General features: G+C 35.7%; 3 protein-coding genes across 4 annotated transcripts; 2 read left to right on the top strand and 1 right to left on the bottom strand.

Moving 5' to 3' along the window:
• Positions 1–330: 330 nt before the first annotated feature.
• Positions 331–14,344, top strand: LOC107766174 (phosphatidylserine decarboxylase proenzyme 1, mitochondrial). Its single transcript, XM_075243892.1, has 12 exons — positions 331–600; positions 3,608–3,696; positions 3,842–3,892; positions 4,003–4,068; positions 4,149–4,209; positions 4,367–4,476; positions 4,584–4,837; positions 5,283–5,389; positions 6,555–6,622; positions 7,609–7,686; positions 9,920–10,042; positions 13,709–14,344. The coding sequence occupies exons 1-12, from the start codon at positions 429–431 to the stop codon at positions 13,847–13,849; spliced, it is 1,320 nt and encodes a 439-aa protein (XP_075099993.1). The 5' UTR covers positions 331–428; the 3' UTR covers positions 13,850–14,344.
• Positions 14,345–17,776: 3,432 nt separating this feature from the next.
• Positions 17,777–22,763, top strand: LOC107817943 (formyltetrahydrofolate deformylase 2, mitochondrial). 2 transcript variants are annotated; one of them, XM_016643841.2, is made up of 8 exons: positions 17,777–17,980; positions 18,171–18,283; positions 20,452–20,602; positions 20,702–20,775; positions 20,897–21,056; positions 21,331–21,429; positions 21,543–21,629; positions 22,479–22,763. In XM_016643841.2, the coding sequence occupies exons 1-8, from the start codon at positions 17,876–17,878 to the stop codon at positions 22,623–22,625; spliced, it is 936 nt and encodes a 311-aa protein (XP_016499327.1). In that variant the 5' UTR covers positions 17,777–17,875; the 3' UTR covers positions 22,626–22,763. The 2 variants fall into 2 exon arrangements, with proteins under 2 accessions (XP_016499327.1, XP_016499326.1); XM_016643840.2 differs by having other exon boundaries at positions 17,782–18,010.
• A 475-nt stretch (positions 22,764–23,238) lies between these two features.
• On the bottom strand, positions 23,239–24,749 carry LOC107817944 (probable aquaporin TIP-type RB7-5A). Its single transcript, NM_001326011.1, is given in 4 exon segments — positions 23,239–23,367; positions 23,370–23,744; positions 24,029–24,279; positions 24,577–24,749. Coding segments are annotated over 3 exon segments (753 nt in total). The 5' UTR covers positions 24,704–24,749; the 3' UTR covers positions 23,239–23,367.
• Positions 24,750–26,464: the final 1,715 nt, after the last annotated feature.

Below are 26,464 nucleotides of genomic sequence, written 5' to 3'. Positions count from 1 at the left end.
TTGAAGAAATTTATCCTATTGGTACTCAATTATGGATAAATATTACCCCTGGTAGAAGATTATCTATATATGGTGCAGTAGCAACTGACACAACAGCTTACAAACAGCTTACACAGCAGCTTACACAACAACTTGCAGTACTAGCTTACAACGAGCTTGTAGTATCAGCTTACAACAACTTTATTTCTTCTGTAAATAAAGGACAATTCAGTTCATTATATACATTAGTTTGAAATTAAATAATATATCAATCTGTCTATTCGATTTCTTTACTTTACCGTTTTTATTTTATAACAACTTTTATATTTATTTAGCCTAATGATTGAATCTCTTAAAATTAATCAAATTTTACCCCAACCCTAACAAGAAATTCGTGTACCAATTCAAGACGCAGTCCACAAAACCCACTTCGAAGATTTAACAAGAAGATGAAATTCAGGGGTTGCCAGAGAATTCCGTGCTTCACTTACAATGGACGTCTCAATCATCTAAATGCACAGCGTTTCCATTTTACTACCTTTCTTCGTAAGGTACAAGCCACCGAAGCTCGAGCATCGCTCAATAGTGGCGGCAGTAGTAGTAGTAACAGCAGCTCTCAGGGTACAACTCTATTTTACTTCTCTGTTTGAAACACAATTTGTGAATGAGTTGCATTTTATATGAAATGAGGCCGTCACGAGCGATGAGAACTTTAATGTATTGTGAAAGTTCAAATTATTTTTGTAATTCTAATTCTATTGATGAACTTTCTGATTTATCTCCGAAAGTTGGTAAAGTTGTATCAATGGAATAGTCGAGATGCACGCATGTTTTCTTAGACACCACCGTCAACAGCAAAGGAACTTAAATAAAATGATTTAGACAATTCAGATTCTAGGTTTATTGTTCTGGACAATGGCGTGCTAGATAAATAGGTAAGACATAGAATTAAAATGAGATGGTTAAAATGGAGGAGTACTATGAGAGTCTAACAGGGTACCCACCCAGAGTGAAAGGTAAGATGTTGTCAGGTAATGGAGCTTATGTTACTTTAAAATGTTGTTTGTCAACTCGTAAGTGATGATTTATCATTTGAGTACTCTTCTTGGTCAAAGTAAACATTCAGAGGCTGCAAATCAGATTCTGTTGGAAGGTAAAGAATCCTAAAATAGTCAAGTGAATATTCTATTTGATGCAGGAAAATTATTACCAATATGAAGTGTTGGGTTAAAGAAACTCTGTGGATTGGAATAAAGTTAGTATACAATATTATCTTGTGCCTTATTCATATAGGCACACAAATTAACACATTAACAAAATAGAGCACAACGACTTATGTGGCAAATTCCAAACTAAATCTAGTGAAAGTGGAGTTGATAGCTGGAGTGAGCTGTGCCTACTGGAGGTCTCCTCCTGTTTTTTATTTTTATTTTTTATTTTTTAGAGATTTTGATTTGACTATGGTCGTATGTAAGGCTCGTGTCTGATGGGGTTTTTCATGGTAATATTTTACCTGCCCAGAATAGCTATTGTGAACTGCTGAAAATTCAATCTGATTCATGGTTCCTTATTTTTTTTTTTTTTTGATGAAGTAAGATGATTCATTGATGGCATCTAGAGGATGCAGAAATACAAAATAGGAAAGTGTTAGCTCCATTACAATGTGATTCAATTCCAGTCGGAGAGCTAACAACAAAAAAACACAAGAACGAAAGTATGGCCTAAGTCAAAGTAAGGGAACTGATAAAATCTAGATAGGAGGCAACGCTATTTACAGGGGTGAGGTTGCTCTAACTAAAAAGGTACACTAGACCTTTAGCTTTCAAAAAATGAGGAGTAGTGGAAACTCCATCAAAACATCTACGATTCCTCTCTGTCCAAAGAACCCAAAAGATGCAAGGAGGGATCATCTTCCAGATTTTCCTGATGGCTCTGTCAACATTCCACCTGTTCCACCCTTCAACTGCTTCCTTAATGCCCTGAGGTACGGTCCAGCTTATTCCCATAATGGAAAAAAAACATAGACCACATGGAAGTGGCTACTGGGCAATGAAGAAGAAGATGGTTAATAGACTCTGAGTTTTGTTGGCACATGTAGCATCTATTAGCTAGTTGGAAACTCCTTCTACAGAGATTATCTTGTGTGAGACAAGCTCCCCTTAGAGCTGTCCATGAGTAGCAGATGACTTTTGTGGGCAGTTTTGTCTTCCAAATCAGTTTCCAAGGCCAAGAGTCGATGATTTCATTTTGCTCACAGAAGTGTTTGTAGCCTACCTTCACACTCTAAGAGCCTGATTCAGAGTTACCCCACTTGAGTTTGTCTGATGCTTGCTCATTCATAGAGAAGTTCCCAAGTCTTCCATACAGTTCCAGTAGACTTTCTAGTTCCCAGTCCTGCATGTTCCTTCTAAACAGGATGTCCCAAGTTCCTTCTGATCTGTTTTGAGCTATTGTTGAATTTGGAGCATTGGCTATCTGATATAAGGATGGATAGTTGTCCTTCAGTGTGTTTGTGTCTAACCATTTATCCTTCCAGAACTTGACATGTAACCCATTTCCAATCTTGAATGATATGTTCTGTGAGAATTCCTCCCACAGGCTGCTGATGTGCTTCCAAGGGCCTACTCCATGAGGTGCTCTGTTGTTTTCAGTGCACCAGTGGGTTTGTTGTCTATGTTTGGCAGCAACCACCTCCTTCCATAAGTTGGAGCCTTCATCTCCAAATCTCCCTAGCCATTTCATTAGCATGCTCTTGTTGTGCTTTGCTAGGTCTCTGATTCCAAGTCCACCTTGGGATTTAGGTTGTATTGCTCTTGACCATTTGACAAGGTGGAACTTATGAGCTTCAGAGTTACCTTTCCATAGAAAGGTTCTTCTGGCTTTGTCCAGTTGTTTTAAGACCTTACTAGGCATAGGAAAGAGTGACATGCAATAGGTTGGAATGCTGTCCAAGACACTATTTATCAAGGTCAATCTGCCACCCATTGAAATGTATTGTAGCTGCCATGTTGCCAGTCTTTTTTCTACCTTTTCAATGACTCCATTCCACACATCAGCTGATTTGTATTTAGCCCCCAAGGCGAGGCCCAAGTAAGTAGTTGGAAAGGTACCAGTATCACATCATAAGATAGCAGCCAAAGCTTCCAAATCGGGGACTTCATTGACGGGGTATATTACACTCTTTAACATATTGATATGTAGGCTTGCTTCAAATATGAGTAGAGTGAGATTGAGGTATTGTACCTGAGACCTTTTAGCACCACAAAAGATTATTGTGTCATCTGCATATAATAGGTGTGAAACTGAGATGGAATCTATTGAAGAGTTTCCAACACTGAACCCTTCTATCCATTGTAGCTGCGTTGCTTTGTCTAGCATCTGACTAAGTCCTTCCATGGCTAGAATGAAGAGGAAGGGGGATAAGGGATCTCCCTGTCTTAACCCTTTCTGTGGAGAGAAAAAGCCAACCGGGCTTCCATTAATAAGGACTGGTAGTTCCTTAACTTTAAAACTATATATAATGCTCCATCAGATTATAACTTAATAGTGCTTAATCATGTTACTTGTTAACCTATCCCAATATTATCATACGGCACAGCAGCTGAGATTTGAGGCTACTGGTATGCAGGTAGCAATCTCTTATTGCCTGGTGCAACAGTCGCAACTATAGTTATGCTTGGTCTTCTCCATGCCCGACGTCTTTATGATGATCAAAAGGTATTGTTCTAACTCATAAATCTAATGCCGTTAGCAAACTATTGCCTGTTGGGTTTCTATTTTGGTTTGTGCAAAATCAGATGACATCAAGTTAAGATATTATGTTTTCTCCCATGGAGCATTCCTAATCCTCTTTGAGTCGCAGGTTGAAGAGGCAAGAGAAAAGGGAGCTTTAGAATTCCGGCCTGATGCAAAGGTAAGAACGCATTTCTATTTCCTATGCAATTAATCTTTCAGCTTGCCACATTATTCTATGCAGTTTTTCATGTTGAACTTACTGGAAATAATTTTCCTTCTCAATTGTAGGCTACTTTCATGAGATTGCTTCCACTACGCTCCATTTCTAGATTCTGGGGTACCTTGACCAGTGTGGTAAGTCTCTAGCAATTTCAAATAGCAGAAGATTCGTCAAAAGTTCTGGATCAATTTGACTCCATGCAATGCTCTACCAGGAACTTCCGATGTGGCTGCGCCCATATGCATATAAAGGATGGGCTCGGGCATTTCATTCAAGTAAGCAGTATTTCTAGTTTCTACTTCGTGATGCTCTGAACATTCTTCTTACAAGTTTGATGCTTTAGATTTTCATATTTATTCTATGACACATTGCGAATGTAAAGATAAGCTTTTGATGATGGTAATATTTAGAGAACTCCATTTTTGAATCCAGACTTGGAAGAAGTAGCTTTGCCTTTGGAAGAATATGCATCTTTACGGGAGTTTTTTGTCAGAAGATTGAAAGAGGGTACCAGACCTATTGATTGCAATCCCTGTTGTCTGGTAACTGGTAACCAGCTTCCTAGTTATCTCTCGGTTCTCTTGGTGTTTCAAAATATTGCAGATTATCAAATATTCTGACCTTTTTGAGTTGGTTTATATGGTTGTAGGTTAGTCCAGTTGATGGTACTGTTCTCCAATTTGGCGAGTTGAAAAAAGCTGGGGCTATGATTGAGCAAGTCAAAGGATTCACTTATTCTGCTTCTTCACTTCTTGGTGCCAGCTCCCTTCTTCCCATGGCTGTGGTTGATGACAATAAAAATGAAGATGGTGGGCAAGAAGGTTCTACGGATGATGCAAATCAAAAGTCTTGGTGGAGAGTTTCATTGGCTTCTCCCAAAGTCCGAGATCCTGCACCAGCATGGTAATCACATGAATGTTAAACTGTGTGCTGTGAGGATATCTATAATATACTACAACATGTTAACACCTTAGGTATATTATGAAAATGTCTGTTACCCTCAATTAATCATCTCTTTGATGCATAGTGGTTGTTGGCAGAATAGGCCAACTAGGCTATTTTGAATATAAAAAATTGCCAAGGCACTTTTTCCAGTACTCCTTTAAAACTGTATATTTTGATTCTTAAACCATTCTGGACGACATACATCTTTTTATGGGAATGATCATCTATACTACTAGACAAATTATATCTAGTTAGCAGATGCCTAACATGTAGTACTCGGTCATCAGGTGAACCTTTTTTCTTTCCTTATGTTTTCTACTTTTTGTTTGCGTTTGGTAATAATTTCTTGGTGATAAAGGAGAGAATGCTACTTAATTTGAAACTGAAAGTTGACTTATTGCAGTCCAATGAAAGGTCTCTTTTACTGTGTGATTTACTTGAGACCTGGAGATTATCATCGCATACACTCACCAGTTGATTGGAAAGTTCTTGGTCGTCGACATTTCTCTGGTAAGTCTTCACATTTGCATCCATTGGTTAAAAAGAGTTCATCCACAATATTAGGCTTATTGTTTGTGACGTTTTCTATTTGTCCTATCTTTTTGATCGCTTCACCTCGCATCCTTTACCCCACCCTGCCCAAAAAAGTCATGTTTCAATGATATAGAAAGGATACGCCGGTCATGCAGAAAGGATCTTTTGGCTACCATAATTTATTGATACCGAAACAACCTAGGAAACGTTGTCAGCCTATATAGACAACTACTTATACCAAGAAAGCCAGGTATCAGATCCCTGTAGTTCAAGCCCTTTTTTTCCCCAATTCCTGTACATGGAATGATTACCAGTGAGTAAACTAATATGGGGGAAAGATTAGCCCTACCCACTATCCTTTCCCCCCCAAAAGGGGTCTAGAAAACTGTGGCTGATTTGTTCTTTTACCTTGTCAGCCACACTCTCATTTAGTCGATATTGATAGTCCGGTATATCTGTATTTGTGTCTTCAACACATGAGGGTTGGTTACTGTTATTCTCTGTTTTCATGCATATTCTAACCGTATTTCATATGATAATGAAAAGATATTATGTGACTGAAACTAACGTAGAGGACTTTACTATAATGACCATCGTGTTTGTACACAATCAGATACTTGTACCCGATAGGAAAATGTATTAACACATCAATTTGCCAAACTTAAGGCCACTCAGTGTGGTTGAGTCACCTGTAAAGGAATTATGTGACTTGGTAGTGAGAGTGTCCAATTGGCTAAATATTTTTTTTTAGATTCATTCAAGAGACCTCTTAAGGAAGGGGAGCCTTGGAGCAACAGTAAAGTTGTCTCCTTCTGACCTATAGGTCACGGATTCGAGCCGTGGAAGCAACCACTAATGCTTGCATTAGGGTAGGCTCTTTACATCACACCTCTTGGGGTGCGGCCCTTCCCCGAACCCTGCGTGAACGCGGAATGCCTTGTGCACCGGGCTGACCTTTTTTTTTTTTTTTTAAAAAATATTTATTCAACCTCTTTGGGATCAATTTAACTTGATATCAAAGCAACAGTCCGCTTCGAGTGTCACCATCTCCTCCAATTGAAAAAGAAAATTTGATGCATGTAAAGTCTTCCTATTCAATTTCCTACCGGTGGTTTATTTATTCCGTTCATTTGTTTGATAGGTCGTCTCTTTCCCATGAATGAACGAGCTACCAGGACAATAAGAAATCTTTACGTGGAGAATGAAAGGGTAAATTCTGATTAACTATGCTGTAGTTGCGTTCAATTCCCTATTTTTTTCTTGATCTTTTTGAGATGGTGACTTCTCCGAAAGAGGTTATAAAGTAGTTATTGCTGTTGTTATTTGCACCAGAAGCAAGTTATGCATAAATTTTTAATCTCATGGAATGTTATGATTGAACCTGCCATGTATGTCCCTCTTTGTGGAGAACTTGGTGAGCCAGTTGAAATTAACATCTGTTAAGTTTGAAGGTTGGTTTTGTCCCTATTGTATTATCTTGAGCATATAGGGTCCTTTAAGTTTGCTAAAACTAAGCACTTTTGGTTCAATGGGCTGAACATCCAAATGGGGCCACTAAAACTAACAGAAATCACGTGTTTTTCATGTGACTAGAGTAAAAAGCAATTCCCATATATTTTCCTCCGAGTCACCCAAAAAAAAAATCCCAGACAAGAGAATCACCACAAAATCGAAGGAAAAAGTCTGCCAGCAACGAAATTAACCGTGGTTGGGATAGAATGAAATTGGGCAAGAAAACCCAATTGCGTTTTGTTTGCAAAACAAATGACATTTTCCATTACTTTTAAATAATTCATTTGGGAATTTCCGACAGTTGGACCAAAGGAGTCCATTGCATCAAGAGTACAGAGATTGATTAGCCTGCTACTTTTTTTGAATTAAAGGAATATATGTGCTCAAGGTATCACAATAAGGACGATAGTAGTCCCACGTGTGATCTAGTGGTCAATGAAGTAGGTGCAAACCTTGGAATTCAGGGTTCAAATCCTGTAGAGAAGTCCTCCTAATAGAATGTTTTTACTTGTTTGTTCCTTTCAAATGTTAAAATGTTCTTGTTTTCAGTTGCATATTCCTAGTCCCTCCCATATCCTCTGATTTTTTTTTCTTCTGATTATTCTTGCTCATTCTCTCTGTGACTATCAATGTCTAACAAAATGATGTGTGTTTTCTCTTTTGTGATTTCTGCCTATTATCAGATTGTGCTTGAAGGTAAATGGCAAGAAGGTTTTATGGCAATGGCAGCCATAGGTGCAACAAATATTGGCTCCATTGAGGTTAGCTATGATGCTTGTCCCTTGGCGGAACACTTAATTTTGTATGTTTAAAGTGTGTCAGCTATCTGTTTGTATACAAGTATTCATTTTTTTCTCTGTAAATATATTTTTAGGAGGACTGCCCACTGGAGCTTTTTCATTATCAAGCTACTCAATTTTGTTAAGTTAAACTGAGCAAGGGGGGTTTTAATCCAAAACTATTTTTTTTTTTGGGGGGGGGGGGGGGTGTGTGTTCATTTATTACTTGTGCAGAAACTTATCATCAGTCTTCTAGGCTTTTGCACTGTAGGTACATCTGGATAGGTGCCTTAGTGATAATATTGCATTATGAATCACGAGATGAGATTTATTCCTCCACAAAGGGCCAAATATACCCTTCTACTTTCATATATTGTCTGTATTTAACCTCCGTTATACTGTTGGACCAAATTTACCCCTACCGTTATACTATCGGGCCAAATTTACCCCTACAATCAGCAAACTTTTAAAAATACCCCTTGATATGTTAAGTAATTCAAAATCTTCCAAATTCCTTTTATTTAAATCACTTGTTGTTCTTCTTGGTCCACTATTTTAATTTCAAAATTTACTATTGATGTGAATGCTAAAGTTACTAGATTATACAAATTATTCATAATTTTTTTTATTACCAATGCACCCATTTCTCTTTTGTTATAAATAAAATTGGTTTAAAATTTTATTTATTTTTCAATCATATACACACCGTAGAATTTAGTGGGTCTATTTATTGTGTATTATATGCAGCTGATCATCATGTATATACATGTATATTCAAATATATTTTATCGTTACCTGGTTAGTATAGAGTTCGATCGACTAACTTAAGAGTGCAAAATATGTAGGCATTTAATTAAAGCAAAATTGAATTAGACAATGTAAAGTCTCCGAGAAACTTCAACTTCAATCACTAATACTTGCAAAGTCTCCATACATTTGGTGCAATGAATTCATTAAAATTGGGATGTTGTAAATACTTTTAGAATTTAGAAAAGCTACCTAATTTAGATTTTTTAATTTACTATACTTTGTTTATTCGGTTGTATCATTTAATATTTTTTTCTCTTATTTTTTTTCTTTAATTCAGAAAGCAGGTAAATGCCAATTATTTCAAAAATAGTGGACCAAAAAGAACAACAAGTGATTTAAATAAAATGAATTTGGGAGATTTTGGATTACTTAACAGATCAAGGGGTATTTTTAAAAGTTTGCTGATTGTTGGGGTAAATTTGGCCCGATAGTATAACGGAAGGGGTAAATTTGGCCCGATAGTATAACAGAGGTTAAATATAGACAATATATGAAAGTAGAGGGGTATATTTGGCCCTTTCCCCCACTAATAATGACCTGAAGAATTTCTATAAGCAAGCCGTGACATTCGAGTGCATTGTCATGGCTATGATTTTTTCAACAAGGATCATGGCTATGAAATTCTACAATATAAACTAGCAAGGACAAAAATTTTCTGAGCTTAATATAATATATAAATAGAAAGAGAAACTGGAGTTGGATGACTAAGACAATTGAGAGGCATCAGCTTTTGATTGTCATACAGTGTCATCGACTTTGCCATTAGAAACCCCGGTAGTAACCAGGCTAGTGAAGCATAACTGACACTGTTGCATATAATTAACTGGAGATGTCAATACGGGATGGCCTAGCCCAGCCCACATGGGCTTTGGCATTTTACGGACTGGGATGGGCCGGCCCACTATAATTATATGCAATGTTAATTAGTTAAACATTAAGAAATAACTAAAATTTTAAGGAAAAAAGTATTTAAATACCAGTTTGAGATTGGACTTCTCTTGTTATTTTTAGTTTTCTATATTATTTTATATTTTTAATTAAATAAGTTTATTAAGCCCACGGGCCGGCCCAACCCAACCTTGATCAAGCCTCATGGGCCACATGCATACTTGGTCTTGGCTTAAAAGCCTCGTTTTTGAATGGGCTCCAAAAATCTTAGCCCAAAACCATTAAATTACGGACTGGGTTGGGCCGGCCCAGCGGGCCAAACCAATATTGACCGCTCTATAATTAATCAACCAAGAGATAATGAGTGTGGACAACTCATATAAGAAATCTCAATTACTAGCTCATTGAAGACAGACCCACTAATAGTGTGGATGAAGTACGCGGTGATACCCATTTGCAGATCCCACCGTGGCCTTCACCTGGTTCTGTTTGACTCAACTTTTTTCTGATGTTTCAGCTTTTCATTGAACCAACTCTGCGAACAAATAGGCCATGGAAGAAGATGCTACATCCAGAACCTCCTGAAGAACAGGTATATGAACCCAAAGGCACTGGTGTTTTCCTGAAGAAAGGAGATGAGGTACCATCCTGAAATTTGATGTTAGTTTGGAAGAGAAATATGCATGCTAAACTTCAGTTTTTGTGGCGTCTTTTGAGCATGCAAAATATCATGATAAATTATATTACTTGGCCAGTTGATGTGTGTGTACGAGAAATAAATCCCATCTTGCAGTTGCATCTTTTGAGCATGCAAAATATCATGATAAATTATATTACTTGTCCAGTTGATGTGTGTGTACGAGAAATAAATCCCATTTTGCAATGAACTGCTAGATCTATTCGTTCTTTTTATACCTATGGTTTGTACTTTTATTGCATGGATTTGCAGTTTGGCTTTTAGGCTTGTAATGCAGATATTACCAAACTACACTAATGATCTCCTCTCCTTTTCTTTCCCCCTTTTTAATAAAGTTCCGTAATATATATACAACAATGACCCAGTGTAATCCCACAAGTGGGGTCTGGGGAGGGTAGTGTGTATGCAGATCTTACCCCTACTCCGGAGGAGTAAAGAGATTGTTTCCGATAGACCCTCAACTCACGACGATTGTAAAGGACAGTGGAGCAGTAACATCAAAGGAAATCAGAAAGATAACACCAATAACGTAATAACCAGAAAGCAGAAAGAAAAGCAATAACAATAAGTAGTAACAATGGCACAATGCTACAGACACAATGGAAGTAATAAGGACACAACAAGAGCCACTAGCATCCTAAGACAACATTATCAAACCAGCCTCCTACAGCCTAAGCTGCAAGGCTGCAACCCTAATGAAGTAGTATGGACACAACAAGAGCTACTAGCAGCCTAAGACACAACACTATCGGACTAGCCTCCTATCTCCTAACGTACGACCTTAATGCTCGACCTCCACAACTTCCTATCAAGGGCCATGTCCTCGAAAATCTGAAGCCGCACCATGTCCTGCCTGATCACCTCTGCCTAAAGGTGGCATGTGGGCCGGGCCCGGTCCTAAGTGGTCCGGTCCTAAGCGGTCCCGGGCTTCGCGGGCTTCTCGTTGGAACCGGTCCGGGACCGGGATTACGAACTAGCGGTCCCGTGTTAAGTGGGCCGGTCCTGGGCCTAAGCGGGCCCAACGGAAACTTTCTATTTTTTAAATTATTTTTATACAAGTTAGAGAAAAAAATGGTAATAAAAATATCTAAGGCAATTCCTAGTAAATTATATTATAGAATTGTCACCTAAATTTTTTAATTCAAATTTAAAGACAAAAATATTGTAAAGAGATATTCAAAGCAATGCGTTATAATATATATACTATACTATACTATATATACATCTTAAGATATATAAGCTATATTCGATTTGCCCATTTAGAAGGTTGTCTAGAAAAAGTAGGGGCACTAATATGAGGGTCAGACGGGGGATCATCTGGATTATTATTAATTGGATTAATTTCAGGAGCAGGACTAGTGGGTGTATCGTCATCCGGTTGCGTTTCATCAAAATCTATTTCTTCATCATCATTTTCATCAATAGTTGGATTACCATAAAGAGCATTCATATATTCATGGTTTAATTGTTCATCGGGTGCAATATTATGGCAAAATTGACTCTCGGTAAATTGTAATAAACTATTATCGCTATCAAGAATAGCAGGTGTAGGACGGGTAACAGGTTTCGGCCGGGGAGCCGGGGGAAGTGGAGGAGGAACAGATTGGCCACTAAAATTTTTTAATTCAAATTTAAAGACAAAAATATTGTAAAGAGATATTCAAAGCAATGCGTTATAATATATATACTATACTATACTATATATACATCTTAAGATATATAAGCTATATTCGATTTACTATATATACATCTTAAGATTTATACATTAATATTCGATTTATATACTATATATACATCTTTATATATATATATATATATATATATATATATATATATATATATATATATATATACACACACACACTATACTATACTATATATATACTATACTATACTATATATACATCTTATAGTTGGATTACCATAAAGAGCATTCATATATTCATGGTTTAATTGTTCACCGGGTGCAATATTATGGCAAAATTGACTCTCGGTAAATTGTAATAAACTATTATCGCTATCAAGAATAGCAGGTGTAGGAAGGGTAACGGGTTTCGGCCGGGGAGCCGGGGGAAGTGGAGGAGGAACAGATTGGCCACTAGATTCACCACTCTTGGATTTTCCCTTATTTTTACTAAACATTTTTTTTAGGGAATAAGCCATCTTAATTAATCAAGCAAAGTAAATAAAACAAACAAAACTATAATATTAAAACTTAAGAGTTGGAACGAGTTTACCGAATTGACGAACAACTTGTTGAAAAATAATTATCGTTGAAGACTTAAGACTTCAATTCACCAACTTCACAATTTTGCATAAATTGTAACAATTAAGTAAGCAATTATAGAAGAATATTAGAGAGAGATTGAGAGAGATTGATGATTTTGTGAGAAAAATGAAAAAATGAGGGGGTATTTATAGTTGAAAATAGGGAAAAAGTGTAATTATAAAAAGTTTGGGGTTAAAACAAAATTTGGGGGGTTAAATAGCTATTTTGCAAATAGCCAACGGCTATTTTGGCAGACCAAACCGCTAGTTTTTAAATGGCCAAACCGTTAATTTTTTTATTTTATTTTAAAATTATCCGTTGAGAGGACCGTTTAGGACCGCTTGAACCGGCCCACTTCTCAGCCGGTCCCGGTCTCGCGGGCCTCCCCTATGAGACCGGCCCACTACCCGGCCCACCACTCCACGGTCCCGGTCCTATCCGGTTAGGACCGTTTAGGCCCACCGCCCATGTGGGCTTGCGGTCCTGGGCCGGTCCCGGTCCTAACCGGCCCACATGCCACCCATACCTCTGCCCAATACTTCTTAAGCCGCCCTCTACCTCTACTCGTACCCGTCAAGGCTAGCCGTTCACACCTCCTTGCCGGGGAATCCATGCTTCTCCTCCGCACGTGCCCGAACCATCTAAGCCTAGCTTCCCGCATCTTGTCTTCCATGGAAACCACGCCCACCTTCACCCGGATATCTTCCGTGATATATAATTTGGTATAAGTTTATCCAATGTTTGGTTTGTAATTTGAATCATGTATAACTTAATACACCATATACCACCAACAAAATGGAATAACTTATCCATGTATAACTTATATATGGATAAAGCACCAAAAGGACGAAATTACCCTTGTCTTTTTCCTAGAAGCCAATGAAGGTCAAGCATCCAAGGGTATAATTGTAAACTCATTGCTTTTTAGTTTAAAAAATAAACAAATATTTCAAATGATAGCTTGTATATCCAATTTTAGTGCAATAAATCCAACAACCAACAAGAAGCGATCCGTGTATTCCTAATCCCTACATAACTAATCCCTGCATTACAATCCGTAATATATATACACATATTACAGACTAGAAGAAACAGTTCTTGCTAGGTAGTGCTATTATGGCTCTAGCCAAGAAATTGATTTTGAAGCGCTCATCATAGGTTGCAAATATGTTCATGGATATTCGGGAATACCAGAATAGCTTTGTATAATAATATGTCAACATCTTATGGACAAAATAATAGTATGTAAATGTTGTACAATTACTTTCTCCCATTTTTGATTCGAAACAATATATAGATCAATTGAGTAATTCTCTATTTGATTCCGTTGAATTCTACAGCTAGCAGCCTTCAATATGGGTTCAACAGTGGTTCTGGTCTTCCAAGCTCCGATAAGCATGTCAGCAGAATTCAGGTTTTGTATTAAAAAGGGAGACCGGGTTCGCATGGGAGAGGCCCTGGGCAGGTGGCATGATCCCTAGTTACAATGTCTCAAATCTCAATTATAGAATTATAAGGGGTGGTCAATTTGTATTATAGAAAAGCCTAAAAGGGAAATGCTTTCGCACGCCCCTGTCCCTTTCCCCTCCCTAAGTCCTAAGAAAATCATATTACAAAATTTTGCTGAGAAGGTCTTCGTTACAATATTACGAGGTAACTCCATTTTAAGGGTCGTATCAGTGGGAGCTCAGGTTATATTTTGGTCAGAAACTATTTGTAAATTTAATGTCTTTTGGGATGATGACACTGAGATACGCTTGCGGAAACACAGTTCCCCCCCATCTTTTGGGGGGGGGGGGGGAGTGAAGTTTAATGTTTTTCATGAAGTGTGGAAAAATGTTTCCTTAAAAGACATGTTTTCTGGAGAAGCGGTTTCTTTTCCGGAAGAGAATTATTCTCACAAAATACTCGTAAATCTTCAAAAGACTACGGGTGTTTTTGCTTGTTTGGTATGAAGAAAAATATCTTTCGGAAAATGTTTTTCATTTTTTCCTTGTTTTGTTTGCTTAAATATTCTAGAGAATATTTTCCTCGTGAACTTATTTTCCTCCAATTGGAAAAAATAAGTGATAAAATTATTTAATTTCCAAAAAAATATTTTCAAGGAAAACATTTTCCTCCATACCACTCTTTACTAGCATTGAAATCTTTTTTGTACCAAGTCTTTTCAGAGTACTATTTTCAGAAGAAGTTCCCAATAGTAGTCCAAAATTTTTGTAACGAAGGGAGCATAATAGTTACATGCAAAGGAAAACTGCCATTCTTTAGAGGGGATGCTTGTTTAAGAACAAAAAATATATCACTTTCTTTTGTTCCAAGTCATTGCGTATTTTTTTAAAAATATTTGTTCCTTCGTATATTTCGAGCTTCAATCACTTTATGGTTCTTTGTATTCTGGCTTTGCTGTAAATCGTAGCTAACCTTCTTCCTAGCAGAAATTATTAATACTTGGGATATTTTTTTAGAATCAAGTAAATTACATATTACCACCACATCGAGCTGCTTTTAAATTCATATTACAGCCATATAGGCTTGATTCATTTTGCAAAATTTCCAGGATATTGACAACGTTAACTTAATAATATCTTGAAATATTAAAGCTATTATGATTAGGGGTGCAAATGGACCGAGTTGGTTCGGTTTATATCAAAATCAAACCAAACCAACTATATCGGTTTGGATTGGTTCGGTTTTGCCGGGTTTTCAGCATTTTCTGGTTTTTTTTTTGTTAGATGAATATTATTTTAATCTTACTTTGTCAAATTTTTGATAAGTAAATATATGTGTTAGTAAAAATTAATTTTTTTTACAAACATATGATCTATTAAAATATTCTTATAGGAGAATTTTCTTAATAACACATGATATTTATTTATTTTAGTCGTTTGACTAATTTTTCGTTGATGTACACTTTCAAAGTTAACCAAATTTAGTAATTAAGTATAAAAATCAATATGATACCTAAATAATGATATGTTCTATTTAATTTTAAATTATCGAAATTTCACTTCAAATTCGAAAAAGATATATAAGAATTTTGATAGATTTTGACATATGAATATGGAAGAACAAAGAGATTGACGCATTTTAGTAACACTTGATAAGAAAGTGATCGTACAACCAATTATTTAAAGTTAATAAAAATGGAGCACTTCATATTTAACGAAATATTACATGCCAGAAGAGTCGCAAATATTTCTAGATATTTTTTAAAGAAAATTCTATAAAAAGTCTTAAAGGCATATATATAAAAACTATATATTTATATTTTGGTTTGGTTCGAATTTGTTTTACTCAATACCAAACTAAATTAGACCAAATATAATTGGGATTTTTAATCGATTTGGTATTTGGCACGGATTTTCGATTCGGTTTGTACACCACTAACCATGATCATGCATTGGATCATCCATAATTGGAGGATAGACCACCATTTAATCCACGCCATTTCTTCCCCCATAGAGTAGTAGAGTAGCATAGGTGCTTGAAAGAGGCATCCCCTTTGCTATTTTAAATTCATCCTTTCCTCTGCATTTCTTGTCGAGTGAATCACGTTCACTTCTGCAAGGAGATTTGTCAAAATTTTCCATCATAAAGTTCATATTTGCCGCACTTCAAATTCAAATGAAGCAGTCAAGAATAGTTGGTGGAGACCAGAAATGCAAACTTAAAGGACCAAAACTATTTAGGAGTATATTTAAGGGATTATTTTAAACCAACCCAAAAATACAAGGGACCATGTTCGTCATTTTCTCTGAATTTTTGACTTCTAAAGAAAAAAAAGTACATTTACATTTTTTACAAAAAAAAAAAAAAAAAAAAAAACTTACCCTCATCGTTTCATTTAGTAGAGTAGTAAATGAGATATTTAAGAGAGATACATGATAAATTAAATAAATAATTCTTTATTCTTATACTAAGATTGCTGAATAGTTATTCTTAAGTGATGTACATGTTAGAACATGCGCAGCGAAAGTAAACATACAAATTAGGCATCAAATACATGTAAATTAGACAATGATATAATTACGAGATTCGAAACCACTAACCTCTTGAAAACGTTGCACAGGTCCTCCTCAGAGCAAGAATCCAGGGCTACAGTCTTCTGCTATGGTCCTAGTAAGACCTTGGACGAAATTGCTTTGAGTGAGCAAGAACAATAGTACAACTCAAAAAAGGTGAGTTATTGGGTGAAAAATATCTTTCTATGTAGACTCGTTTTTCAGCCAAAGAGGGCTCCAAAACGTGTAGAATTCTGCTTGTGCAAGTAGAATCCTAATCTAACTCTACAAGATGATTTTTCTCCCGAGTCACTTTTTACCCAAGCCAGTCCAGGTTTTTACTAGGTATAGCAGGGACCACATAAATAGTAAGAGGCAACCAATTATAGCATTAATTCGAAAATTTGGATGAATTAATTCCTACTATAATTAATTGCAGTTTATTCCACTAAAAAACTGCAATTGAACTCCTCAATATGAATTTCGAAAATTCACTAACACTTATTTTAACTCCCCATGTTAAGATCACAAATATCAGTTAATTAAATTAAATCACTAATAATTTAATTTAATCAACTAATTAAATCCTCTATAATTTCGCTTAAACTATTTCATGTGACGGATACAAAATCCACCGGTCGAGTTTTCACATGAAAACTTATAAGCTTACATAAAAGGGATATCATCAAACTCAAAACCGAGTTATGGTTTCTATCAACTATTTCACAAATGCTATTCGTCATTGTCCAATCTATTAAGCATACACTAACTCTGAATAGAGTTGTACCTTTTGATAAATCAAAACAATAAACAAATCACATTGATCATAATAATTATATCAAGATTAGGAGTTTAAGATCATTTAATGAATTAGAGAAAATATTTTATATATATTCAGTACAATAACAATTTTTCTCTACTCGGTCCGTTCAATATACACTAAGTATACTAGCACAAGAAGTCGGAGTAAAACCACTCCCATAATCAAGACAAATTATACTATAATCTTGTGCTATAATCATCAAGATATTTTGCCCAATAACATCTTCGATTGTGAACATAATTTATTAATTATGAGAACCGACATCTTCTTTGCATGAGCTAAGACTCCATACACTAAATTATCTATTACAAAACTAAAGGACACACATGTAACAATTGATCTATTTTAAATAGTATTTTATTGAATTGAATAAATTAAATAAATAATTATTCCATAAAATATAAAATATAATACTATGTCTAAACTGCATGGTTGATAATATATCCCAATAGTACAAAAATATAAAAAGACGGAAAGAGAGCGATAAAAATGTAAGCAAACGTGCCTAAAAGGTCCAAAAGGTGGTTGTGGTTGTGGTGGACTTGTTGTGCCCCACATTTGGAAGTTGGAAGTTGGACAGATGTCTGAAACAGATAAGAGTATGATTTGACTGATAAACTTGGATATGAAATGCTGGTGAGAATTTGGAGAGAAAAATTAGAACTGAAGGTGGGAGCGAGGACATGAACCTATTGGTATCCCCAAACTTTGGTCCGCAAGTTAGTAAATTTGCGAAAAGGTCACTCAAATCTGTAAAATTCCCATTTGGGTCCTCCTCAAATTCCCTGGTACATGGCATTCATGTCTTTCATTGCCCAGTAAGTAAGTGTTCATATGTGTATGCACAGTGCACTACCAGCATACATAAACATTTCCAACATGGGTAATAAATGAATTCGGATGTGGGTTATTTGTCTTATGTAATAGGACTACTGATTGGGAGATTGAGACGAGAATTGAATTCGTTTTTGTGAATAGGATGAAGTAGGAATCGTAGCAAAGCTATCAGATTGCATAGCATCAAGGGGTGGAAATATTCTTAACGCTGATGTTTTTGTTCCAGAAGACAAGAATGTCTTTTACTCAAGAAGGTATTTTCTCTTACTTTCTCTTAAGTTTGTAGTATCTCATTTGGGGTTGGGTTATGTGTAATCTTTTGCACTAGCCGGAGTACTATAGAAAATGGACTTAAGTTATATACACTGAAAGTGTAAAGACTTTTTTTAGTGTAGTTTAACCCCGTGGCGGAGGTAGAATTTTCGCTAACGGGGTTCAAAAAAGAAAAAAATTAAAAGAGATTGTAGCTAGAGGGAATTGAACCATTGACCTCACAAAAATTTTGAACTCCTTTGATCACTAAGCTATGCTTTTGGGTTGTATCAAAGGGATTCAAAACATATTATATAGAGGTAAAAAATAGATTTTGCCTTATATATACAATGTAATTTTTGGGTGAAGGGGGTCGGATGAACCCCCTCCCATGGTTTAACCTACTATAGCTGTTTAGTTACCTTTTGCATGAAGTTACCAAGTAATGTTTATCATAGAGATTACTTGTAATTCCCTGATAACAACTTGTTTGGATGGTTGTTACACATCGTTCCATAATGTATCGTATTGTATTGTATTGTATTGTACTTTATTATTTGATGAATACAATGTATGGATAAATTGTATCGTTTACCGTTGTTTCATGATATCATGCACCAGCAATATGAATAATAAATTTGTCATATTATAAAGTAAAATTATGATACGGGGTAAATTTATTATATAAAAAGGGTGGGTAAATGATAAAATAAAATAATTTAATAATAGTGAAGGGTGAGATGAGAGAAAAAGACAAGATAACGACGCAACCACACCAAATCGGTCGTTACATAAAGTGACACATTTCGTCGTTACGTAACGACGGATTTAACGATACGATACAATAAAATTTAAGTAATAACCAAAATAAATATCGTATTTAAAGTAACAATACGATACGATATAATAGGTAACGACCATCCAAACAAGCTGTAAGTGACTAGATTGTGTAACTATGTTTTATACTGTAGCCTATAGAACTTAAAACTCATAAAATTTTTGATAATGTATAGCGTAGCTGGATTCTGTTTTTCAAAAAGAAAGTTATCCATCCCCTACCATTTATTCATCCTAACTGGATTCTGGTTAAGGAAAACATTTGTGTACAGTGTCATGCTTGGACATGCTTGTACCGGATTACTTCATTCCTCTTCTATAAGAAATTTTAATTTTGCAATCATGGTTAATCACAATGAGCTTTATTAAGTATGCTCGTAAAAAATAATGAGAAAAAATATATTGAGTATTCTGCAGTGGCTTCTTCTTGTGATTGTTGTATCAATAAGAGAAAATTGTTATAGCAGTGACATAATACTGGTGAATCATCATTTGGTTAGTTCATAATAACATAAGCAGTAACAGAGGTACCTGTAGCAGCAGATAAGGATGCTGAAGGACCATTTTGTCGACACATTATATAATCTTGCAGCTACAATATTCTATCGGTAGAGAGTGATTTTGAGAATCAATTAACTTAGCATGCTTGGAGAGTGGCAAACACTTCACAAACAATTTTATATTTATCTAGGTAGTCAAATGAGGCTCACCTTGCATAAGCCAAAAAAGAAAAAGAAAAAAAACTTATATCTATTGCAAAGAGACCCTGGCCAGTAATATTCAATTTAAGATTAACTTATGTGAGTTTTCAGGGCTGTTTCAGGCGTCTATGAAAATGTTAACTCCATGCTTTCTTGACGATATACTCAGTTACTCTGTATCTTCTAATAACAAGAGATCTTCATAAAGATTATTCACTCAATAGAGTTGATCGAGCAATTGTCTTTTGAAGTTGATCTGTTTATAAAGTAAGAACCTAAGGACTGATCAAAAGTAAATGAAGAACCTAATGTCTTGCTAAGTATTTTTGTCAATTACTGTCTTATGAAGCATATTAAAATGAACTGTATTTTCTTTTCTCTTTTTATTTGTGGTGAAAGAGGTAAAATGTTCATTTTGCAAGAAGTAATGAACCAATGGTCCTTATGTGTCTTTGTAAGTGGTACTATGTGGTATATTTATTCAGAATTAGCCGTAACGTTTTGCCAGATACCTAGAATATTATCTTTTGTTTTGGATTGGTCAGCTATGTTCATAGCTCTTTTATTTTTGTTTTTTCCTTTTCCTGGTAAGTCATAAGAATAATACAAAGTAAATCTTGCTTCAATTACAGTGAGTTTGCTTTTGACCCTGCTAAATGGCCCCGAGGGGAAATGGATGAGGACTTCTTTAAGCTATCAAAGATGTTTAATGCAATGAAGTCTGTTGTTCGGGTTCCTGAAATAGATCCCAAATATAAGATCGCAGTTCTTGCTTCAAAGCAGGTTCTGATCCCAAGACTGGTCAACAACTGATTTATGTGTTATGCCGAAACCTTTCTTAGTACCATTTTTAATGTAAAAACTGTCATCAACTTGTTGCAGGACCATTGTCTTGTAGATTTGTTGCACAGGTGGCAGAATGGTAGGCTTCCTGTTGATGTAACTTCTGTAATAAGGTTAAGCATATGCAATTTCTTCATTATACTATTTATTTTCAATTCAAAGAATCAGTTATCATGTAAATTACTTACTATAAAATATTTTTTATCATATAAAATGTATTTCTTTGTTTAACAGCAACCACGATCGAGGTCCAGACGCTCATGTGATTCGGTTACTTGAAAGGCATGGAATTCCATACTATTATTTGCCGACAACTATGGGGACGAAAAGAGAAGTAGAGATCTTGAAATTAGTTCATGATACTGATTTTTTGGTACTTGCTAGATACATGCAGGTAATCAAAATTCTGGGACATTGAACTCTTACTGGTGCTTTCTCTTGATTATATCAAGGGGCGGTTCTGTTGGGCAACAGAGGCAGTTCTGTGTTAGAAAACTTTTTTTCTATTGCTTATATTAGATGGTTCAGTTTAAATGATTTAAACTGGTTGTTTATAATTTACATGATTCATGTCATTTCATGATGTTCACCATTATAAAACTCCTAATAAATGTTGCAGTTCACTCCTTAAGTTGCTTTCGTAATTTAAGGTTGCACTTGTCATGCAGGTATTCTCTGCAGAGTTCTTAGAAAGTTATGGGAAGGATATCATTAACATTCACCATGGCCTTTTGCCATCATTCAAGGGCGGGAGTCCATCTAAGCAGGTTCAATTTCCAGACTCCTTTTCCTTAAAATGGTCATTTTCCACTCTTACTCTGGAACTTCTTTCTATGATGGTTTACAAACTTGAGGCTTTTTATTCGTGATCTTTTGATAGGCTTTTGAGGCTGGTGTTAAGTTGATTGGTGCAACAAGTCACTTTGTTAGTGAAGGACTTGATGCAGGTCCAATCATCGAGCAAATGGTAAGTATTCTTATGTCTAACCATGCAATGTCTTTACTATTTGTAAGCTTTTTTATGTGCATTGGAACTCCAAAAATTAGTTTTAGGATCCAACCTGCATGTTCAATCTTTAACAGCTTATCATTCTATGGTTGCAGTCCTACCTAGCTTTTCTCTTTCTTTGGATTCTGTTTCGTGAAGTTAAAAGCATGCCTTCAATCATAATTTATGTATCATTACTTCGTAAACTTATTAACCCATTTTTTCTTTTTACTCTTCTTGAAAAACGAATTATCTGTAAAACAAAGACATGCTTTTGGTTGAAAGTCTTACGGAGCAATAAGTTACAATTTGGTTGTGTGCTCTTAGAGAAAATACATTAATCCTAATACGAAAACATGGTCACCCAAACACATTCGTTTTTCATAAAAATTCTTGTTCAAAAATATTTTCAAAAAGCTGTCTAAATGCCACATGGGTGCGTGCGTGCGTGTGCGTGTGTGTGTTCATTGGCATAATGCTGCTTCATGTTCTTGATTGTTTCAATGCACTTCGTTTACTTGCATCGTCTTGAGTCTTGGCCTTGGATTTGATATTTTGACTTTAAATCCAGTAACTGTTCGGTAGAATGTATGAAGGTAGACCTGAGAGATTGGTTCTCTCGAAGGAATACGAAGCGATGGAAAGGATTTGAGAAGAGGATAATGCATTTTTAAGTTCAAAATATTTGAAATCTTTATACTAGTGTTCCCTTACCATCTTAGCAAATCGGCCCCTAATTTGAGAAACTAGTCGATTACCATCCGCTAAACGTTCACCATCATTTTATGATTTCAGCTTCATGCTTTTACAGAACCTTTCTTCTTTCAGGTTGAAAGAGTTTCTCATAGAGACAATTTGCGGAGCTTTATTCAGAAGTCTGAGGATCTTGAGAAACAGTGTTTAGCAAAAGCAATTAAATCATACTGCGAGTTGCGCGTTTTACCATATGAAAAAGACAAGACTGTTGTATTTTGAGTATAACCCAAGTGGGAATGGGGACACCATAAATCTTTGTACATTTAGTTACAGGGAAGTATGGATATTAGTGTTGTGACTTTAATATATTGTACACACACTATTCAGAAAAGAGAAGAGTTGACTGGTTTATACCAATACTACATGAGTCAAGAACTGTTCAAGAAAAAGAGAGAAAACGACAGGTTTCTTCCAATTCATCTTATTATCATCAAACTTGCTTCAAAGCCGTAACTGGGTGTAGAACTTTCTAAACTATGTGTTACTTGAAAAGGTTAGTGGCTTGAAATTTTCTTTCCAGTTTCTTTCCTTATCGTCCTTAGTTTCCCTCTTCTTCCTCTTTCTTCCTCTTTCTTCTTCTTCTTCTTCTTCTTCTTCTCTTTTCTCCCTTTTCACCTTTTTTTTGAGCCAGGTTCTATCGGAAACAACCTCTCTACCTCGCCAGGTGAGGGTAAGGTCTGTGTACACACTATCCTCCTCAAACCGCACCTGCGAAACTATACTAGGTATGTTGTTGTTGTTTCTTTCTTGTGTGGCCACTGTTATTTTAGAGTTATTTAGCTTTGTCTAAATGAATGTACACATGCATAGGCTTTAGATATCCTCAGTCTTTCAAAAGAAACCAAAACATGATATTTCATTGGAAACAAACTTGTTGCATAGCATAATATACAAAGCTTAAATTAAAAATCAACATTGCATTTGAAAACACACAAAGAAACATTGAAGAACTGTTCTCTTCTTTTAAGCATAGTCTTCTGAGGTTGGAAGTGGGGTGTGGCATCCAATAAAGACATCTCCATAAATAAACCCAGCTAATCCTCCACCAATGAGTGGGCCGGCCCAATAGATCCAGTTTTGAGAAAAGTCTCCTGCAACCACAGCTGGCCCAAATGATCGAGCTGGGTTCATTGACCCACCACTGAATGGACCAGCTGCCAAAATGTTGGCCCCAACAATGAACCCAATTGCAATGGGTGCAATGGTTCCAAGTGAGCCCTTTTTAGGGTCTGCTGCTGTTGCATAAACAGTGTAGACCAGTGCAAAGGTTATGATTATCTCCATCACCACTCCTTGTAATCCATTGAGCCCAGCAGCAACTCCATGGGTTGGAACAGCCTGCCAAAAACCAACATATGAGGCCCAACTCCAATTACAAATAAACAGTCATATTCATTATTTATTTTTTCTAGTCGATATACGTACAATATACACTAATTATACAAATATTCTACATGAAATATACATATATTATGCATCTGCCGGCTCTTTTTAATTTAAAGGGTTGGATGGACGGCTATACGACCGCTTAGGCTGGTCTTAGGTAAAGTTGTTTTTTTATTGAAGTTGTGAAAAATATAAAAAGACATATAATATGGATTGAAAATGATAGCAGTACATACCAATCCATTAGTAACGTATTTGAGGAGGAGGCAAGCAACTGTGGAGCCAAGCAATTGGGCAATCCAGTAGAAGAAGCCAGTCAAGATGGTGATGTTTCCACCAACAGCCAATCCCAAAGTTACAGCTGGATTCAAATGGCCACCTGAAATATTGGCTGCTATGGAAACCCCAACAAACAATGCAAATGCATGAGCCACAGCTACTGCTACTAGACCAGCTGGATCAAGAGCTGCATCTGCTGTCAATTTATCTACAAAATCACCCCACAAAGCAAAAAAAAAAAAAAAAAAAGGTTAATTAGGCAGTCTTGGTGTAACTGTAAAAGTTATGTTGTTTTCGGTTATGGATTGAGAAAACGGCATCTAGTAAAATGTAAGGTAAAATTGAATATGATAGAGCCAGTCTAGTCTTTCTCTAGACTCCGTGGCATGTGCATAACGAATTAATGGGACCTTAGTGCACCTGATTGCTCTTTTTACTATTTAGTGCTAGAGCAGATTAAGTATTTATGTTAGCATGCAAGTTTAATTAGAGAAGTGTTACTTACTATAAGCTATAGCAGACCCAACCCCAGCAAACACAAAGAGAAGAGTAGCAATAAACTCAGCTACATAGGCCTTCAATGATCCAACACTAAAAGAGTCACCAATGCTACCAAAGGCAATCCTCACCATTTTTAGTTCTCACTAGAAAAATGCCCCAAAAGAAGCTCAATTTAAGTTCTTAAGAGGGTTTTGCTTAAAACTTGATGGTTTTCCAAGTTTCACATAACCTGTCTTTATATATCCATAGGGTCTTACCAAAAATAACACATTTTGCAACTTTAACAATAAAAGAGGAAAAAATTAAAAATAACACATTTTGTGTTTGGTTTTGCCGACCATGGGCCTTATTTGAGTGGACTAGGACAAATGATTGGCGCCGTCCCACCGCCCTTTGGCTTTTTTTGATTTATATTTCACATTAATGGTTTAATTGAGACGACTAAGTTATATTACATTGTAATGGACGTTTAAGAAATGAATTTAAAACTTTGTTTAGATAAGCTTAACTAATATACAAGATTTAAAAAGTGATAATTTTTTAAGAAGAAAAAAAAGAAGGAAAAGAAAAGGTAAGCTCCACTAGAGTTATAATACTAGATGTCTGATGTCAAGAACAAATTTCTTTCTTGTTTAGAATAACTATAATGACGTTCCAACGCATAGAGGAATCATTATAATGTTGATGCTGGTGATAATGATAATTAAGATTATATATAATGCGGTTGTGTTTGGTATGGTGTAAAATATTTAATAAATTATATTCTTTTGCTAATTTTTTTTATTTATAATCATATGATATACCGTATGACCAAACTAATTCAAATTCACATTGTGTAGGACATATTAAAGAACGAATCATTTCCTTTCGGGTGTTTTTTCATTTTCAAGTTTTAAACTGAAAATATTTGATTAAGATGTCCTCCACATCCCTTTTTACAAACTATTTTCTACTTTTTGATTGTCTTAGATTGTTGTGAATATTTCCTAAAGGAAAATAGTTGCATCAAACGCATTCTAAAAGTATGCCATAAATTCAAAAATATTTGTGGGTTTTGAGCTAGTATTTGGAGAGAGAGAAAAAAAAGAGCTGCAAATTTTTATTTGTAAAATTTTGCAAGAACAAAAAGGTACTTTACATTTTTGCAAGAAATTATTGCAAATTGAACTCCCCAATGGTGTTTTATATTACTCCGTACGTATTAATGGTTCATGGAGACGACTAATTAAGTTATACTATTACATTGTAATGGGCATTCAAGAAATGAATTTTAAACGTTGTTGAGATAAGTTTAACTAATGCATTTAAAAAGTGATAATTTTTTTTAGAGGAACAATAAGAAAAAGAGGAGAAGAAAAGGTAAACTCCAGTATAGTAGTCCAGATGTCTGATGTCATGAGCAAAAAAGAAACTATTTCCTCTTTAGAATAACTAAAATGACGTTCCAACACGCAAGAAACTTATTATAATGTTTATGCTGATATAATGATAATTAATTGAAGTACAATAAGGGGTATGCTTGGAATGGTGTCAAGATTTTTAACGAACAATTACTCTCTTTACTAAATTATTTTATACTCCAAGACGTCGAGGGTCTTTCGAAAATAATCTTGTGTGCGGTCAAATCGATTTGAGTCAGTCGTACGGATTGGTCAAAACGATAATGTTTCGATCAAAGGATATCTACATAACAAGCTCGGTCAAGGTCCGAAGTAAAGGCGTCGAACTTCGAGCTCTAAGACCGATCAATGACAAGCTCGGTATCATTATCGAGCTCATATCCAAATCGAACTACGAGGCAAAACGGAGATTATCGAAGATGCATAGACCGACCAACACTCACCCCGAATACCGAGACCCCAAGTCAGAATCGAGCTCGGACCAAGGTCGAG

Source organism: Nicotiana tabacum, chromosome 22, assembly GCF_000715075.1.
Source record: "Nicotiana tabacum cultivar K326 chromosome 22, ASM71507v2, whole genome shotgun sequence".
Taxonomy (NCBI): Eukaryota; Viridiplantae; Streptophyta; class Magnoliopsida; order Solanales; family Solanaceae; genus Nicotiana; species Nicotiana tabacum.
The sequence above is the reverse complement of the archived record's forward strand: the minus strand, read 5'-3'. Positions and strand labels throughout refer to the sequence as shown.